Source organism: Mesocricetus auratus, unplaced genomic scaffold (assembly GCF_017639785.1).
Source record: "Mesocricetus auratus isolate SY011 unplaced genomic scaffold, BCM_Maur_2.0 Super-Scaffold_100019, whole genome shotgun sequence".
Lineage (NCBI taxonomy): Eukaryota > Metazoa > Chordata > Mammalia > Rodentia > Cricetidae > Mesocricetus > Mesocricetus auratus.
In genome coordinates, this window is record NW_024429200.1 from 6,677,234 (window position 1) to 6,696,223 (window position 18,990).

The window sequence follows — 18,990 nt, forward strand, 5'->3', positions numbered from 1 at the left end:
GGAACTGGAATTGGTATGTAAAAGAAGATTGTTTTTAGTTAAAAATTTAATAAAAAAAAGTTGCTTTTAAATATTGCTTATTTTCATTGATCTCTTCTGGCCTCTGTCTTATTTTCTGTATTTGTTAATATAGATCGTTTTTTGTTAGTTAATATTTTTGTTAGAAAAAACTATTAAAGTTGTATCATTTATCTTTCTTTATGCCCTTCCTTCCTTGAGATAGGATTAGTATTTGTAGAAATATTAAAAAATATATGGATCCTAAGAGCCTGTAGAAAGCATGTTTTCTTTTTGTCATTTTTCCTCTCTGTGAGCAGCTGTTTATCTCAGCCTGCCGGGGGTGTAGAGATGGCTTAGTGGTTAAAAGCACTGGCTGCTTTCCCAGTGGTCTTGAGTTCAATTCCTAGCAACCACATGGTGGCTTACAACCATCCATAATGAAATCTGGTGCCCTCTTCCGGCATGCAAGCATACATTCATGCAGAATACTATATATATAATGTTTTTTTAAAAAAAGGTTCTGGGTGCTAATTAGAATGTGAATCTCTAAGGGGAAAAGAAGGTTGAGATCTTCCCTGTACACTTTGAACCCTTAATAATGTCTTGCATAATATGGTCTTGTGTCATAGTGCTTCAAAAACATTGTTCAATCTTTGGCTAGTTTTTTTGTGTATTAGTGTGTGTGTGTGTGTGTGTGTGTGTGTTAGAATGATTTACTCTTCCTTTTACTTAGTTTGTTTTCTTTTACAGCCCCATTGACAAACCTTCAGATTCTCTCAGTATAGGGAATGGTGATAATTCCCAACAGGTAAGATATCAATAAAATATCTTCCATTTATCTGCTATAACTGAAAGCAAAGTGTTCTTGCAAGTACATTTTTCAATTTGAAAAATGCTTTAAATACTGACACAATTGAAAATGCATTGACAGACTGCTTTGTTAAATGTATAATAGTTAGCTTTTTTTCTTCATAGAATGTGTAGGGTATAAGTTAGTCCCTTCTTTTTTATTTTTTTGCTCCATATCCTCTCCAGCATAAGCTTAGTTTATGTCATTGAGCTTAGCCATTCTGACAAGTAGGTGTAAGATGGAATCTCATTTCCCTGATGGTTAATAACAATGAATATTTAAGTATTTCTTTCTTTAAATTTATTTATTTATTTATTTATATATTATACATCCCAATGAGTTTCCCCTCCCTATTCTCCTATTACCTCACTTTATCCTTCACCCCCCCCCACTCCCCAATCCACTTCTGTTTCTGTTAAAAAAAGGGCAGGTCTCCCATTGGTATCAACAGAGCATGGCATATCAAATTGAATCAAGACTAAGCACCTCCCCTTGTTTTTAGGCTGGGCAAGGTAACCCAGTATGAGGAATAGGTTCCCAAGAGCCAGCCAAAGCATTTGGGATAGCCCCTGCTTGAATTGTTAAATTCTCACCAATATACCTAAGTTATACCTACACAACTGTCACATATATGCAGAGGGTCTAGGACAGTCCCTTGCAGGCTCTCTCTTGGTCCATACTCTGTGAGTTGAGTTCCCATGAGCCAGATTAGTCCTTCCTCTCTCTCTTCAGCAGGATTCCCAGAGGTTGGTCTAATGTTTGTATGTGTGTTTCTGCATCTGTTTCCATCTGTTACTGGGTGAAGGCCCTCTGTTGACAATGGGGTAGCCACCATTCTGATCACGAAATTGCCAGTTCAGGCTGTGTATCCACTATTGCTAGGAGCCGTGGCTTGGATCAGCCATGTAGATTCGTGGGACTTTACCTTGCATCAGGTTTCCACCTGACCCTAAAAAGCTCCCCCCCCCTTCAGGCCATCTCTTTCAGTATTCTCCCCCCTCAACCCACCCCCAACTTGGTCTCTCAAGTTCGCATCCTTACCAGTTTCCAATCTACCTAGATCTCTTCTGTTTCTTCTCTCCAGGGAGATCCATGTATTCTCCCTTGTGCCCTCCTTGTTACCTAGCCTCTCTGGGTCTGTGGATTGTAGCATGGGTATCTTTTACTTTATAGCTAGTATCCACTTACGACTGAGTACATACCATGTTTGTCTTTCTGGGTCTGGGTTACCTCACTCAGGATGAGTTTTTTCAAGTTCCGTCTATTTGTCTTCAAATTTTCTGATGGCGTTTTTAACAGCTGAATAATAATGCTTCATTGTGTAAGTATACCACGTTTTCTGTATCCATTCTTCAGTTGAGGGGCATATAAGTTGTTTCCAGGTTCTGGCTATTACAATAAAGCTGCCACACATAAATATAGTTGAGCATGTGTCCTTGTGGTATGATTGGGCATCTTTCTGAGAAACCTCCATACTGATTTCCAAAGGGGCTGTACAAGTTTGCACTTCCACCAACAGTGAAGAAATGTTCCCCTTGCTCCACATTCACTTCAGCATAAGCTGTCCTTTGTGGTTTTGATCCTAGCCATTCTGAAAGGTATAAGATGGAATCTCAAAGTCATTTTGATTTGCATTTCCCTGGTGGCTAAGGATGATGAACATTTCTCTGCCATTTGAGAGTCTTCTGTTGATAATTCTCTGTTTAGATCTGTGCCCCATTTGGATTATTTGATCGTTTCATGTCTAGTTTCTTGTGTTTTTTGTATATTTAGAGATCAACACTCTGTTGGATGTCCGGTTAGTGAAGATTTTTTCCCATTCTATAGGCTGCCATTTTGTCCTATTGATGGTGTCTTTTGCCTTACAAAAGATTTTCAGTTTCATGAGGTTCCATTTATTAATTGTCAATCTTAGAGTCTATGTTACTGGTTTTATATTCAGAAGTTGTCTCTTGTATTATTGCATTCAAGGTTATTCCTCATTTTCTCTTCTATCAGGTAACTGGTTTTATGTTCGTTTGCATTGGAGTTTTGTGCAGGGTGATAAATAATGGATCTATTTGCATTCTTCTACATGCTAACATCCAGTTATGCAACACCATTTGTTGAACATGCTTCTTTTTCTCATTGTATAATTTTGACTTCTTTGTCAAGTTAGTCCCTTCTAAATAATCAAAGTTACCTTGATAACCATATACAGTATCATAATGCACCAGTATCCTTCAAGTCAACTACAGTTCCTGGTTGGTTTGATTCTGTACAAATGGTTTCAGCTAGCTTGACGTCTGAGTTCTTGCTTTGGAGTCCTTTCCCTGTTAGTGTTCCTTTCCTCTTTGGTGGCAAATGTGGTTTTTGCTCACTGTACTTACCCATAGCAACACACACACGCACACACGCACGCACACACGCACCATTGACATACAGAAACTTGAACAAAACGTAAAACTTTGCTAAGCTTATTAACAAATAAGACAGAAAGTCTGCTGTACTAGCTAGGCCTTCACTCATTTTCATAGACAGTGTTGAAAAGCTCATTGACCTTAACATTTCAAAGCAAATTTGGGAAAAATGGGAGGAAGTTGTTATGGGAGCACCTACTTATGTTGACACATGTGAGGTCTAGAGGTTGACATGTCTTCCTCAATTGCTATACCATCTAATTTATATACACATATTTATTTTGGGGTGTGTGGGGTATGCTCACAACCCACAGCTCTTGGGTGGAGTTGGCGGTGACGTTTGTCTCTCCTCCTACCACATCCATCCTGGGGATCGATCTCAGGATGGCAGGCATTTTTACCCTCTGCGATCTTTCTGGTCTCATTCACCTTGATTTTTTAATTTATTTTCTACAGTGGGCTCTTTGACTCAACCTGGAGCTTACATGGCTGGCTTAGCTGGCCATCTATGCCCTTGTGGTTCATCATGTCTTGGTCTCCCCTCACTGGGCTATGGACTTCCACCTCCACACCTGGCTTTTTATATAAGCACTGAAGATTCAGGTTCTCATATTGTGCAGCAAGTACTTTATCTACTGAGTCATCTCCCTGGCCCCCTATCCATCTTTCTATATTGGTAAAAGAAATGTATTTTCTAATCTCTTGTGTAAAGAATGGCAAGTTTCCCACAGTGTAGATGAAAAACTGATAAAACTAGAATACAGGATTTTTCTAAGTTTTTAGTCACAAATTCTATAAAAATAGCTTAAATCTATGCCTTTATGTATTTTGAGTTGACATTAATTTTTTTTTTAAATGAGCTAATGGTAATTGGGGCTGGATGTTCTTGCAGAGGACCTAGGTTTAATTCCTAGTACCTATATGGTGGCTCACAACCATCCTACCTCTAGTTCCATACATGTTGTGCATGAACATACACACAGGCAAAAAACATCCACGCACATAAAATAAACCTTAAAAGTTTTTTGTTAAGGGAGGGAAAGGGAGAGGGACCTGGAATTGACTTGTGAAGCAACCTGGTTTCTTATCTAAATTTAAACTGTAAAATAAAAAAGTAAAAAAATAACTAAAAAAAGTTTTTTGTTAAAAAAATTAAAAGTAGTTGCAAGATGTAATCTTTAGCATATAATCGGTGTTGATGATTTTCTTTTTTCTTTTGAGACAGAGTCTTATTTACAAGCTGGTTTTATATTTGTTATATAGCTGAAGCTGACCTTTAGCTCCTGATTCTCTTGGCTAAACCTTCCAAGGGCTGGGCTTGGATACTTCTATAACATGCCTAGCATTTTTTTTTGACCAGAGTACTATATTACTTTTCAGATATATCTAAGAATGGTAATATTCAGTGCCCATTTTCATATTTTGGTTGCATCATGTTTTGATACTGGATTTAGAGAATTTATTTTAGAATTTTCAACAGTTAGAAATTTTATACTATTCTATTTTCTTCTTTGAATATAATATACCTATATTTCTGTTGCCATCACAAAGTTGTATCTTAATACATTATACTTCTCATAGACAAATGTAAGACTCACATGATCTGAATCTGTACCCCAGGTGCACACATGAAAGCTGAGCAGAGTAGCATATATCTATAAACCCAGCATTCGTAGGGCAGGGACAGGAGGATTCAGCACAACTGCCTAGATGATCTCCAAGTTTGTCTCAAAAACTAAAGTGGAGCATGTATAGGAAGATACCAATAGGAAGATTTCTGGCTTGTGTATGAACTTATACACCTGTACACTTATTTATATAAACACACCAGTGCACACATATTCAGAAGCCGCATAAATATGCTTATAAATTTAAACTGAAATGTTTTTCTGTGGCAAAGGATTTTTTTGTGTGTGTGTGTTTTGTTGTGATGTTGGCAATTGAATCTATGGCTTTACCCATACTAGGCAATGGTACAATTAATATTCCCAGATCTGTGAGAAGGATTTAAATGCCTTTTTCCCCATGTTAACTTTCTGTTAGTAGTATTGAGTTGATCAAACAGCATGTATCGGAATCATCTCAGAATATTTTTTTATGTATGAACATTGGTAATATTAAATAAACTTGGAATAATCTTAGTCATCCCTTTTATTTTCCCAAGACATTTTGTATAATTAGTGCACAGATAAAGGAGGACAGGAATGTTACTGTCCCTCAGACCATGGAATTAAATGCCTCAGAATCACAGAGTGATTTAGCCTCCTAATAAGCATGGGGTTTTCTTTTTTCCTTTTTGTTTGATTGATTAGTTGTTTTGTTTTGCTTTTGATGCTGGGTGTTGATCACAGGGACTTATCATGACTATACTCCCAGCCTCCAGAATTATTTTTTAATGATTGTTTGAGAAAAACTTAAATCTTCCTTTATTTTGGTTAAAAACTAAAATACTTAGAATCTTCTAATATGCAAAAAGGATGGTGTCATTAGAGCCAGTTATTATCTTGTTATCATTTTGAGCATTCCTGATCATTTATCTTTGCCCCTAAAAGTTCTCAGTCTTGAGCAGTTGCTCCATAATGAATTCCTGGACAGCAAAGATTTGAAAGGGGGTTTGGGAAGTTGAAAAAGAAGACGAGAACACTAATTTTTTTTAAGTACATGTGTAAATTAATGGATTGCTTGCTTTTCTCAAATTCCACACTTTGATTAAAAGTCAGGTGTGCTGGTTTGAAGACCACTGTTAGAAACCATTTATTGCAAATGTTTTAAAGTTTGGTTTATGAGGATACAAACTTATCTTGACTTCTTCCTCTTTCTTTTAGATATCTAACAGTGATACGCCTTCGCCACCACCTGGTTTATCAAAGTCCAATCCTGTCATCCCCATCAGTTCATCCAATCACAGTGCAAGGTCTCCTTTTGAAGGGGCAGTAACAGAGTCACAGTCATTATTTTCAGACAATTTTCGACACCCCAACCCTATACCAAGTGGGCTTCCTCCTTTTCCCAGCTCTCCACAGACATCCAGTGATTGGCCTACAGCTCCAGAACCACAGAGCCTCTTCACGTCAGGTAAGTCATTACCTAGTATTAGTTATCAGACTTAGAAATTGACAGACTAATTGAAATTTTGGTTGGTATTCTTCTATCTTGTTTTCTGTCAGGTCCCCTTTTTTAAAAATGTAATATTTACACTTCATGGTATTCGATAACTATGAAAGTTGTGTTGCCTAGAAATTATAGTGTTGGAAAGCAGATTTATCTAGAAATCATTTATTATATTTTTTCAATAAAGACTCACAGCTCTGGCTGGGCATAGTGACACATACCTTTAATCCCATCAGAGGCAGGCTGGATTTCTTGAATTCTAGGGCAACCAGGGCTACACAGAGAAACCCTGTCTCAAAACCCAAAGCAGGGGGCAAAAAAAGTTACTGCTCTGGAAGTAACTTAAGACTCAACTTTTTAAAGTCAGATTTGTGTTTATGTAATCAAATTTAAGATCTTCCCCTAATTTTCTAATTGGCATAAGTAATTTACTTAGTAGTAAAATCTAATTTTTCCCCTTTCTGCATTCTATTTTTTAAATTTTTGGCATGGTTTATAATTTGTATGAGAGTTATGCTTTTACCATTTTGGAAATTATGTTTTAACTGATATCCATCCACAGCACAATGCCAGCCACCTGCTGGAACTTTGGTGTGTGTCTTTTACTACATCACATTCAGATGAAACTAGACTAAGAATGGTTTCCGTTCTCTTCCTTGAAGAAGCATAGCTTTGCATCTTTGTCATGCTGGTTTCAGAAGTATCAGCCGTGAATGGCCAAGCAGAGCATTTGGGATTAGAAAGCAGAGAGCACACCACTTCTCTTTTTACTCATTTAATTATTTTTATCTGTCTGAAAGATGGCATAAATTAATAGCCACAATAACACCTGTGACATAGATTTCTAGTTTTTCTTAGCATACAATGTAAGAATCAGCCTTACTAGTTAAAATCTTTTAGACTATAATACTTTTAATGACATGCTGGTTTTCATTATGAATGTTTGGATGTAACTTGGATAGCAGGGGAGTTTTTCCTTCTGATCTGCACAATTAGTCTGTATTAAGTTTTTTTTTTTTTAAGATTTATTTTGTGTGTATGAGTACATGTCTGACTTTATGCCAGAAGAGGTCAGATCCCCGCTATAGATGGTTGTGAGCAACCATGTGGTTGCTGGGAATTGAACTCTCAACCTCCGGAAGAGTAGCCAGTGCTTTTAACCACTGAGCCATCTCTCCAGCCCCTATCATTCAGTTTTTGAACTTAATAATTTAATAGTGAGATCACTGCTAGAAATTATGAGGTCCTTTGGAATTATTGAACTTGCATGTTTGTTTTCTATTACAATGTGGCATGTTTAACTTACACTGGTATAGACTCTAATGTAGGATGTTTACTATACACTGTGAAGATAGATTATTTATGTTCATCACTGTTTTTTTTCCCAACAGAAACAATCCCAGTATCATCGTCTACAGACTGGCAAGCAGCGTTTGGCTTTGGCTCTTCTAAACAGCCAGAGGATGACTTGGGTTTTGATCCCTTTGATGTCACTCGAAAAGCCTTAGCAGACCTGATTGAGAAGGAACTGTCCGTCCAAGATCAACCTTCCCTTTCTCCCACATCTCTTCAGAACTCCTCCTCACACACTACAACAGCCAAAGGTCCAGGCTCTGGATTCCTGCATTCTGCTGCACCTACAAATGCCAACTCTCTTAATAGTACCTTCTCAGTCTTGCCACAGAGGTTCCCTCAATTTCAGCAGCACCGAGCAGTTTATAATTCGTTCGGTTTTCCAGGCCAGGCAGCCCGCTATCCTTGGATGGCCTTCCCACGCAATAGCATCATGCACTTGAACCACACAGCAAACCCCACCTCAAATAGTAATTTCTTGGACTTGAATCTCCCGCCACAGCACAACACAGGTCTGGGAGGGATCCCTATAGCAGGTAGGTTCATTTAAAGCCTCTGAGAATATGTATATGTTTATGTCTTTATAGGCTGCTGGGTGGTTAGGGAAGAGCTACTGGGTAACAAGAGTCTTAGAAATTTCTATGAAAAACCTTACATCTTTAACCTTTTTTTCCTCCTTTTTTGGATTGAGTGAATGCCTTGTAATATGGAGCTTTATAAGGATGGTGGAGTATTATACCTACTTATTGTTTGGAAGCATTGTATTTAATAGGATAGTTTCAAGACCTTCAAATGATATGTAAACACAGAAAAGAAAAATTGGGCTCTGAAATTGTAGTGTTTTAAAGGCCAACACCGTAGTAAACATATCTTGTGCTATAGTCTAAAAGTAAAGTGGTTAAATTTTTTAAATCAAAATTAATGAGAGCATGAGGGATAAAGCCACTCTTAACTGCTATAGCAATTGCTTGTTTTGACTGATACATACACACACATCAAAACTGTGCTATATGTGTATACAACAATATTAGAGAACTTAAATTATCAATGTTTTATGAGCATATTATATGTCACAGACATACTTTCTGTGGAAAATTGTTTAGGAGAGATTTTTATCTGTTAGTTGGCTACTTTTTTATTTCTGGGAATAATAAATTAGGATGAATAAGGTAATACAAGTTTGATTCCAGAGGACTTCTGGTTTTGTACTGCTACCCTTGAAGGTTTCAGAAATTGGGGGTTTTAAGATCCTATATAACAGTTTTAAATGAAGCATCTTGGGAAGGAGTCACTTTGGTTACCTGTTTTCATTTACTTTGGGCTTTAGAGATGATGTGATAAAGCTTGCTCCCCTCTGGTTCCCTTCAAGTAGAACAGAGTAGTTCTCACTCTGTTGTGTACTTACACAGTTGTTTTCACCCTTACCATGGCCATGGCCTTTAACCTTTAAGGTATGTCATGGCGTAGTGTCATTACAGTCGTATACTTTTACCAGTAAGGTACTCCTGCTCTTGTTTGCAAGTTGACCGATGGACTTAGAACCATCAATAGTCATTGGTTATATTCCCTTAGGGCCAGCAACATTTCATGTTCTACACAAATCTTAGTTTGTTGTTATGGATATAGTGAAGTTTAACAGTTGAAACAGTGAACTTTATTTTGCACATATTGGAGTACACCTGCTGTAGTGATTTGTACATTTGGTGGGGTTCATGATACTTGCTCATTGAGTTATACTAGGCTGTAGGGAATCCAGAGTAGCATTTTTCAGTTCTTTCCTTGTGATATCCACTGTCATGCCTTTTCCTTTTCTTCCATTCAGTATAGCATACTAGAATGTAATTTGCTTGAGTTTGCTTTGTTCCAATAATTTAGAAAGAAGATATTTTTTTTCCTTGTAGCATGCCTTTTAGCTGGTCTTAACATTAAAAGTTAAGGTCCCCTTAAGTATACCAAACATCTAAAAACTATGCGCCAATTATGATTAGCATTTCAGTTCCTTTTTGCCCAACAGTGAACTAAGTCATGTGGGGAATAGAAAAGTAGAAAATACAGATGCTGTTTCGGGTAGTTGATAGCACACTTGAAGAGTTAAAATGAAACTCTTATGGGAAAGTGGCTAACTGTATGTATGCTCCTGAACTCTGAGAAACAGTGTAGTTAATCATTGTTTGAGAATTTTTTTAAAGAATTAAAAATTGACCTGTAACATGGTATTTTGAATTTGGGTTAGCAACAAAAGAGAAAGGTCTTTTATGTTGATAGAAACCTCCTGAATAAAGGCATAGAGACAGATATTGTGTGCCATTACAATAAGCAGAACTGTCTTCTATAGCAAGAGGTGTTCTTTATATTGTAGGGATGAGGTAGACAAGAAGATGAGGGGCTCCGGTAGAGAAGCAGAGTGCACATGACATTGGACTTTTGGTTTTAGCTTTTGCGCACTTGGTACCCTTGTTTGACTTACTACATGTCTATCTTTACCAGGCTGTCTGTTCTTCCAACTTCTCAGTTGTCCCTGTTCATGTAGCACCCAGGAACACTTCCAGATGTTTCAAACAAGTAGATAATTTGAATACCAGCAATGAGGTGTCTTTGATTTGTTGAGTGCAGGCTTTTTTGTGTGCGGGGGTTTTTTTGTTTTGTTTTGTTTTGAATCTCCACCTAACATAGATAACTTCATTTTTCAGTGTAGCATTGAATTATAATTGTATTCTTTGTTTCATTTCCCTTCCCTGTGCCTATACCCAACCACAGAAAACTGAAAACTTTTTTTAGAGATGTTTAAAAGTCACCAACTTTAATTCTAAGTATTGTATTTGCTGTGGGTGGGGATGCTTATTTCAAATATTTGGCTATTCATTCTTATTTAATGTTTAAATGGTGACTTCTTACTATTAGATTATTTTTAAAGTACTGAAGACTAGAGAAACTTAGTTTTAATTTACAAAAAAATATTTAAAATTGTTAAAAGTCACACTAGAGTCCTGTTAGAGCTAGTCAACATTTGATAGATGTCTCAGAATGTGCTAATAGTAAGCCTTAGAATGGCTATAGAACTGTAGCTAGATGATTTAGGATTTTCAGTAACTATTATAAATGACCAAAGAAAATATCTAAAATGCATCTAATTTGAAACAGTTTACCAAGGAATTATCTGTTTCCCCCAACCACAGATGTATTTGAATTGGATGGCTGCCAGGAACTCACCTTTGCATCCTCTAGTCTTTATCATGGTGCCCTGTTCAGCAGAGCTATTTGTTTATGCTTCACAGTGGAGACTAATACTGTGGGGCCTCCTAAAATGTACTTCAAGCTAATTCTATTGTAGGAAGGAAAGGCACACATACTCTTCAGCTGTGTAGAGCAAAATAGGGTCCTGATCTATAGGAACAAGTCAAAGGTGGCAGCCACCATGTCATGCAGATGCCTTGTTTGTTTGCTATACATTCATATTTAAACACTGATATAATCTGAAACCTATCATGGGCAGAACAGATGCCAGAGGTGTGACAGAATTCAGCTTCCACTGAAAATGTTTTTCTGCTTTAAGTTGGTTATTTCCTTTAGAACTTAAGTATTTTCAGCAGTGTTTTTTAGGCTTGTGTATCTGGTTTGCTAAGTCCAGAAGATAGTTGAAATATTCCTGTTGAGCAATTTTGATTAGTATATAGGCAAAGGGGGTTCATTTAGATATTTTTTATTATTGGGACCATGCATGTTTGTTCTAAAAAGTGACTCACTTGGTTCAGTTCCTTCATTTTAGGGTTGTCACAATGTATTCCAGCAAACTTAAATAATTTAAGATTGCATGTTCAGTTAGTTTAAGCTAGGGTCATAGCCCAGATCTCAAAATCAGTATGAAAGTGGTTTTGCAATGCAACACTGATGCTCTCCTTCACAATTGAAGACCACTGGCCTGTGCTTCAACTTGGCTTTCTCCCGAAATTGACCTTTGCTCTCACGTACTCGAAAGATCCTCTTTTTTTGCATTAGTATTTCTTTATGAGACAAATTGGCTCAGCTTAGCAATATGATCCATTAAAAACAAATACAAAGAAAGTATGATGCTTATTAACTGGAGGAATCAGTTTCTTGCATAGGTCCTTGTTAGTATTGATGTTCTCACCAAGAAGTGGAGTTTAAATTTGCTTTGGCACGGCCTCCTGCTATGTGCTTGAGAATATAAGAGAGTATGCTAATTGAAATAACCTGTTCTATGGGTTGTACAACTCTTCCTGCAGTTTGTCAGTTAAGCTGTCTTTCCAAATGTAATTCTGCAGATTTATTTTTCAAAGAATTCTTTGCTAAAATGTTTTTATTCCATAATGCTGAAATTTATTTGGAAAAAATTAGTAAGTTTAAGTCTGTAAGCAGTGTTTCAAGGTATTACTCAAATATTTGAAATTGTTTAGGCTTTGGATTTTTTCATGTTTTTGTTAATTCAACTTTTACTTATCAGAAGGCATTTTTGTTTTGATAGTAACTATTTTCACAGTGACTATTGAGTTGTGTCATGCATAAAGTAAGTTACTTGTAGTGAAAAAATAATTATCAATTATAACTGGTCTCATTCATGTATAGTTTTCTGACTAGAAGTAGTCATCTTACTTTTCAGTCAATTGGATCATTGTACTGTTAATATTTTACTATTTTCTAATTACCTCAAAAGTGCATGGTAAATTTCAGATGCTTTATGTTCTTTTTCCTAATATATGGCTTATGCCTTTGGAACATGGATTTATAATTTTCTTCTTTTAAAATCAATTTTCTGTCCTGTAAATCGTCTTAATTATTTTTTTCCAAACTAGTACTTACTGCTAAGGATTATATATAAGGGTCCAATTGGCTTGGAAAAGAATGGCTTTCCTGGTCTTTAATCTTTCCTTTCTTTTTATTTATTTATTTTTGGTGGTGCATTTGTAATCTAAATCTATTATATTTGATTTAACCTTAAAATAAGGGTGTGTTTAGTTTATTTTTAAGGTACTTAAGTTAATACTTTAAAATTCATGTCTTGTTTCACACCCAGATTCCAACCATTAAGCATGTATTTTATATATGTATCAATATTCCAAATATTGAAATCATTTTTTTAAAGGGACTGTTAACAAATCTAGTCACCCGTAACTAGACCATGACTGACTTTTCCACAGGGGAAGAAGAGGTGAAGGTTTCGACCATGCCACTGTCAACCTCTTCCCATTCATTACAACAAGGACAGCAGCCTACAAGTCTCCACACTACTGTGGCCTGACAACAGAACTGAAAGGAGAGCATTAGACTCTGGGGTGCTTGCATGGGCAACTGGATTTTTGCATGATTCCTTTCTGATTTTGCATTTAATGTATACACCCAAAAGAGCCAATATAAACTTTCCTCATGCCTACAACTAGCGTGTACCTCATAGTTGCTAAAGTATTTCTTCATTAGGCCTTTAACATAATTTATTAGCATAATAATTTTGGCATTGTTTCTCATGAGTGATACTATTTTTAACTCATACAAATAAACTTATAGCACTAATTAAGATCCCAGAGGAGATAGCTAGACCTGTTCTTATTCTATTATTGGAAATATACAAAAGTAATGGTAGTTCTTTGTTTTTTGGTTTGTGAAAAAAATAATATTCTAATCTACTCCTGAAATTTTTGAAACATTAAGATAATGTCTACTGCATTCTTTGAATCCTTGAAAAGAAAGAAAACATATAAAAACAAACCGGTGGTGTCATTTGATGCTCAGAAAGATGTTGTCAGCCATTGTTTTAGTTGCCTAGACTTATATCAGATACTATGCATTACATGTATACAACTGTTTTGTTCTTCATCTGCACATCTGCACTTTTCTTTTTGAATGGTTGTTAATTATACACAGATGGTTAAAAGGTAACTTTTATGGCCTAAATGCAATATAATCTCTTTTCTAATGCACTGCCTAGTATACCAGGAAATGCCTCAATAACAGAATTTCAACTTGTAGTTGATGTATTAGAAACTTGAACATGGGTAAACATTGTATGTAAGTTGTAGCCATAGTATAACATTTTGACTGAGCAAACAGTAGTTCAGTGAGATCTGTTTGGAAATTTCATTGTTAAATAATTGACATGTGATAAAAGTACCTGGCCAGACTAAAACTTAGAGTAGAAGAGATAAGCTGCGGATCCTCTAAAATGAGACTGTATAAGTTGTAATAGATAACCTTAGATAATCAGAGAACAATGGAGTATTTTATAAAGGCATAATGTAAAGTGATGCTTCTGATAATGCAAAACTTCTTGAATAGTCTCATGATAATAAAAAATAAACTGAACTTAGTTCTGAGCAGTGGACAAAAACTGATTTTAAAAATATCAGCATAAAAGAATCTGGGGAGAAAAAGAAAGCCAGACCTCTTGAAATTTAAGAAAAAAAGTTTAAGAAGTATGCCTTAATTTGTTAAAAACAATATGAAAAGGGTATTGTGAATACCAAAAGAAATCTAAATATTATGTTAAATCTAAAAATTTAACGTAATATTAACAATAAAACATCTTATTTGAAGATGTTGCTCATGTTATGTAGCATTGGCATTTTCTGGGTTACCTTTCAATATAAAATATGGTGACTTCCTGTTACATATAACAAAATAAATGGCTTCATCCTGTGGTATAGTGGAGTAAAGTGAAAATTCTTTTTTTAATTTGGTTGAGATCATAGAATTGACCAATTCTCTATCTAATTTGTGTTTTTACAGTTCAGCATAAATATCAATCTCTAGCTTGTATTTAAAAGTAAATTTACAGCAACATAATGAGAAAGTCACTGTCTTAGAAAACACCAGCACAATACTGTATACTTATTAAACATCAACCTATAATCATACCTTAATTCAGTTATGGTTTTCATTTGACTATCAAAGATCAAGATTTTGCTGTATGTTCTGTGGGGTTACTGCTTCTGGGCTCTGTTACTGATAATCTGGCTTTTGTAATGATGCTTACTAGATCTAAATGTCCTCCAACTTTGAAGTGAGCCTTTCATTGGCTCCAGTTTCTTACAAGGCTATAGGGGTGATTGGCTCTGTTCACTCACTTCTTTGTGTTTTGAGGAGTGCTGATGCACAAAGCTACTTTCCTCGTCTTTCTCTGTTATTTTTCATTCATAATTTATACAGAGAATTTGTCCAAAGTTTTCCCAGACTTCCCACAGTCTCCTCCCTGCCTACTGTCTTCCCCCTTATTTCCGACATAACTATGAATTCAGGAAATACTTCTTTGGCAATTAGAACTCAGCATTACAACTTATATAGGATGGTTTAAACTTACTTTTTTTGTTTTTGTTGTTGTTGTTGTTGTTTTTTCGAGGCAGGGTTTCTCTGTGACTTTGGAGGCTGTCTTGGAACTTGCTCTTGTACACCAGGCTGGTCTCGAACTCACAGAGATCCACCTGCCTCTGCCTCCCGAGGGCTGGGATTAAAGGCGTGCGCCACCACTCCTGGCTTAAAACTTACTTTTAAGTTGTTTTTTTGGTTTATTTTTTTATAATTTCTAGATCTTGTAAAGCCTCACATGTTTGTTTAATATATATATTTTTAGAAGTCTTTAAAGTCATAATTTACACTAAAGCATATACATAAAAGTACTATTTCATGTGGTGGGCAAATTTAACCAAAATGGTGGGAAGAATGAGAAGTTCTAAGAAGCTTTGGGTTTGTCAGTATAGTCTTGTATGATGAACTTTACACTGAGTCACTATTAACTTCACTTCTTTGACCATTATTAAGTGATTAGTCTTTTCTTTAACACAGGGCTTTTAACCTGGAGTCCCAAACTCTTGGAAGGTAAACGTGAGATGATGTTTTGTGTGCATGGACATGTGCTTGCTGTTTTCCTAAGGAAGACCCATAGTTACTGGATTGATAGAGTTTGGTGATGTTCTCCCTCTCCAAACAGTTTCAAATGCCAAGAAATGACTGCATTCAAAAGCCTTTAGCCCCTGAAAGAAATAGAGTCCTGTCCCAGTTGAATTTTTAGCTATGGGATATGAAGTGCTGTTTTATTTTCTCAAAAATTCCAGTAGAAAATACTTTGATTAATACTGATTTTAATTTCATTTCATTCTACATTTTGGATTTTTCAGGTGGTACTTTGGTACATTCTCCCTCTTATTTCAGCAAAGCATTAATTATTTTTTTGTTGTTGTTCTTGTTCTGTAAAGTGACCTGATCTTGATCTTGAGGGATGCAGAGTCGAATAAAACATACTAATCTAGTGGCAGATTTATTTTGCATTATTTTCATCAGGTCAACCTTTGATATTCTCTTCACAACAGCCACAGCAATCCAGACTCATTCCATTTGTCACCTTGGTAACTGCTCTGACAATGGCAGCAAAGGGTGTTGAATGCTGATACCTCAGGTGGAGGGAGGTTAAAAATATATAGAAAAGACATATTCATCATTCTTTTTTATACATGTATATGCTCATGTCTCAGCATTCTGCAAAATGAATCATATACATATAATTGTGTGTTTCTTTGAAGTAAGCAACTTTGATGCATTTTGTTTGTGCATACTTGTACTGATAAAGTTTATTTGATGGTATTCCAAGTACCTTCAAAATTAATTGCCAGAAATTTGTTCTGCTTTGACACAGGTTTATAGGCAAGTACACCCAGAGACGAATTGCTGCAAAAAGCCCAGAGAAAGGAAAAGAATTGTAGGATCATTTGAAATTCCACAAAATTGAACATAGCTATGTTGTTCATGTAGGCATGGGGTGGGGGTAGGGCTTTCCTTGCGTTGATTTATAAGGTTTTAGGTTTTCTTTTTCTTCTTTTGATCATGAAGTTTTCTCTAATCTATTTAGTTGGCTTAAAAGATGAAAACATAGTAGCCTTTTCTTTTTGATTAAAATAAATAATCTGTATTCTATAAAATAGACAAATAACTCTTTGGTGGTAAGTCAGTACATCTGCTCTTCAAACTGTCTCTCTCCCTTGCTGAATGAACACTCACTTTGAGCCTCCTCAGGCTGGGTAAGTGACTGTAGTGGATGCAGATAATTATACCATGTTTAGCAAGGAAATCAGACACTATGCCAGTTTCAAAGCAATAAGGGTTTGAAATGAGCTGATAATGGAAAGGGTTTTATTAAAAGTGGGATGCTGTTACTTTGGAAGAGGACTTACATTTAAATTAAAATTAAACTGGTACAGTAAAGGAGAAAAACTGAGCCACCAACCAGAAGGACCAGGAAATAGACGTTACTGAGGAATATGGGTGCAAGTAAGCTAACACCTGGAAATTGAGGAAGAGAAGCTTAGTCTCAGTATGGTGGGGTGGGTGCTGTAGAGTGGGGGTATGGTGTAACACTATTGTAACATTTTAAGATGATTAATTTGGTAAGGCATTTCATTGTAATTAGGACAAATTAGGACCCAATTTCTGGATGCCATTGTTGACCAGTGCAAAAAGATGGCTTGATCTAGACTAAAATGGTTCAAAATGGAAGTTAGTTTTTTTTTTTTACATTTTTATTTATTTTTCTCTCAAATTAAACATCCTAACCGCAGTCTCCTGCCTTTTAGTCCTCCAACCCAACCCCTTCCCCACTCCTCCATTTCCTTTCAGAAAAGAGCAAACCTCCCAGTGATATAATCTGAACAAAGCATAACAGGATGCAGTCAGACTAGGTACAAACCCCTCATATCAAGGCTGGAGGAGGAACTCACTAGGAAGAAAAGGTCCCCAAGAGCAGGCAGAAGAGTCATCAGTGACACCCCCACTCGCACTGTTAGAAATTCCACAGGCGTCCAAAGCTAAACAACCACAGCATGTATGCAGAGGACCTAGTGCAGACCCACGCAGGCTCTGTGACGGCCGCTTCAGTGTCTGTGAGCACCTATGAGCCCTGCTCAGTGATTCTGTGGGCCGTGTTCTCTGGTGTCCTTGACATCTCTGGCTACTACAGTGCTTCTTCCTCCTCTTCTGCAGGATTCCTCAAGCTCCACTTAATGCTTGAGTGTGGGTCTCTGCTAGATTTAAACAAAAAAAAACAAAAACAACAAAAAAAAAAACAGGATCTCATGGTTTGTCACTCATTGAATACTACCCTATTTTGTTTGAAATCCAAAAGTAGCAGAGTCACCTTCCACATCACTCATAGCATAGGTTAACAAAAAATGCTATAACGGCCTCTTTTTGACTTAAGATTATTATTATTCCAGTTGGTCTGAAACTCACTATATTGCTAAGGATGGCCTGGTACTTCTGATCCTTCTGCCTCCATCTCCTGAGTTCTGAGTGCTGGGATTATAGGTATGTGTCACCATCCCCGGTTTTATGTAGTGCTGAACATTGAACCTAGGGTTTCATGCTTTACCAACTGAGAGCTACATCTTCAGCCCCTCTCCCCACCTCCATTTTCTAAAAGAAAGGGTCATATGATGTATCCCCAGGCTGTCCTCAACTTCCCCATCCTCTATGTGGAGTGCTGAGTTTACAAGTTTGCCCCATTGATACTCAGCTGAGGAAGAACGTTCACAAGATGAGATTTTCTCTAGAGATTTGGGGTATATTAAATAATAGTGTAATGGATTAGAAGGAAGAGGATGAAAACAGTTATAACATGAAAATATCCAGTTTGCTGGATGTGGTGCCATATCCAGCACAGGAGCAGGTAGATCTCTGTGAGTTCAAGGTCAGTCTGATCTACATAGTGAAGTCCAGACAGTCAGGACTACATAATTCCATAGACAAGAAGAGGCCAGTAAGGTGCTTCCTGTAAACCTCTGGTGAGAGTGATGTGGAAGGGGACAAAGACCAGGATAGTGGTCAATGGATGACAAATAACAAAATTGTGTCAATGCGATGACCTCAATGCTAAGCGGTGGATAAGAAGCAGAGATGAGCCGGGCGTTGGTGGCGCACGCCTTTAATCCCAGCACTCGGGAGGCAGAGGCAGGCGGATCTCTGCGAGTTCGAGACCAGCCTGGTCTACAAGAGCTAGTTCCAGGACAGTCTCCAAAGCCGCAGAGAAACCCTGTCTCGAAAAACCAAAAAAAAAAAAAAAAAAAAAAAGAAGCAGAGATGAATGAGAAGAATGGTGCGTTATATGATTGGAGCGATGTTAGGATAAAGCTGCAAGGGAACCTTGGGTGGGGATCGAGGCAGATTACGTGGTGGGGCGAGGGTGACTGAGGCAGGGGACAAGCATTAGAAATACTAGAAAGGGGAGGGAGGGGGAAGGAAAGAGACAGAGAGGACGGAAGAGAAGAGGGAGACAGAAAAGGC

At 36.9% G+C, this 18,990-nt stretch overlaps 2 protein-coding genes across 7 annotated transcripts in view; both read left to right on the top strand.

Annotated features, from left to right (window-relative positions):
• The window catches only part of Cnot4 (CCR4-NOT transcription complex subunit 4), a 93,410-nt gene that overhangs the window by 56,165 nt on the left and 18,255 nt on the right, over positions 1 to 18,990 (top strand). For 4 of the 6 annotated variants that reach the window (XM_005082394.4, XM_013122257.3, XM_005082393.4 and 1 more), the window contains exons 8-10: positions 751 to 808; positions 6,075 to 6,324; positions 7,752 to 8,249. In XM_005082394.4, coding sequence (XP_005082451.1) covers positions 751 to 808; positions 6,075 to 6,324; positions 7,752 to 8,249 — 806 coding nt within the window. Of the gene's footprint in view, positions 1 to 750; positions 809 to 6,074; positions 6,325 to 7,751; positions 8,250 to 12,869; positions 14,580 to 18,990 lie in introns of those variants that run through there. The other 2 variants (XM_005082396.4, XM_005082397.4) reach the window with 1 other exon arrangement.
• LOC101841651 (solute carrier family 23 member 1) overlaps positions 8,141 to 18,990 on the top strand; it is a 97,280-nt gene continuing 86,430 nt past the window's right edge. Inside the window, exon 1 of the mRNA XM_040728753.1 lies at positions 8,141 to 8,249. The gene's annotated coding sequence lies outside the window, so the exon portion shown is untranslated. The remainder of the gene's footprint in view (positions 8,250 to 18,990) is intronic.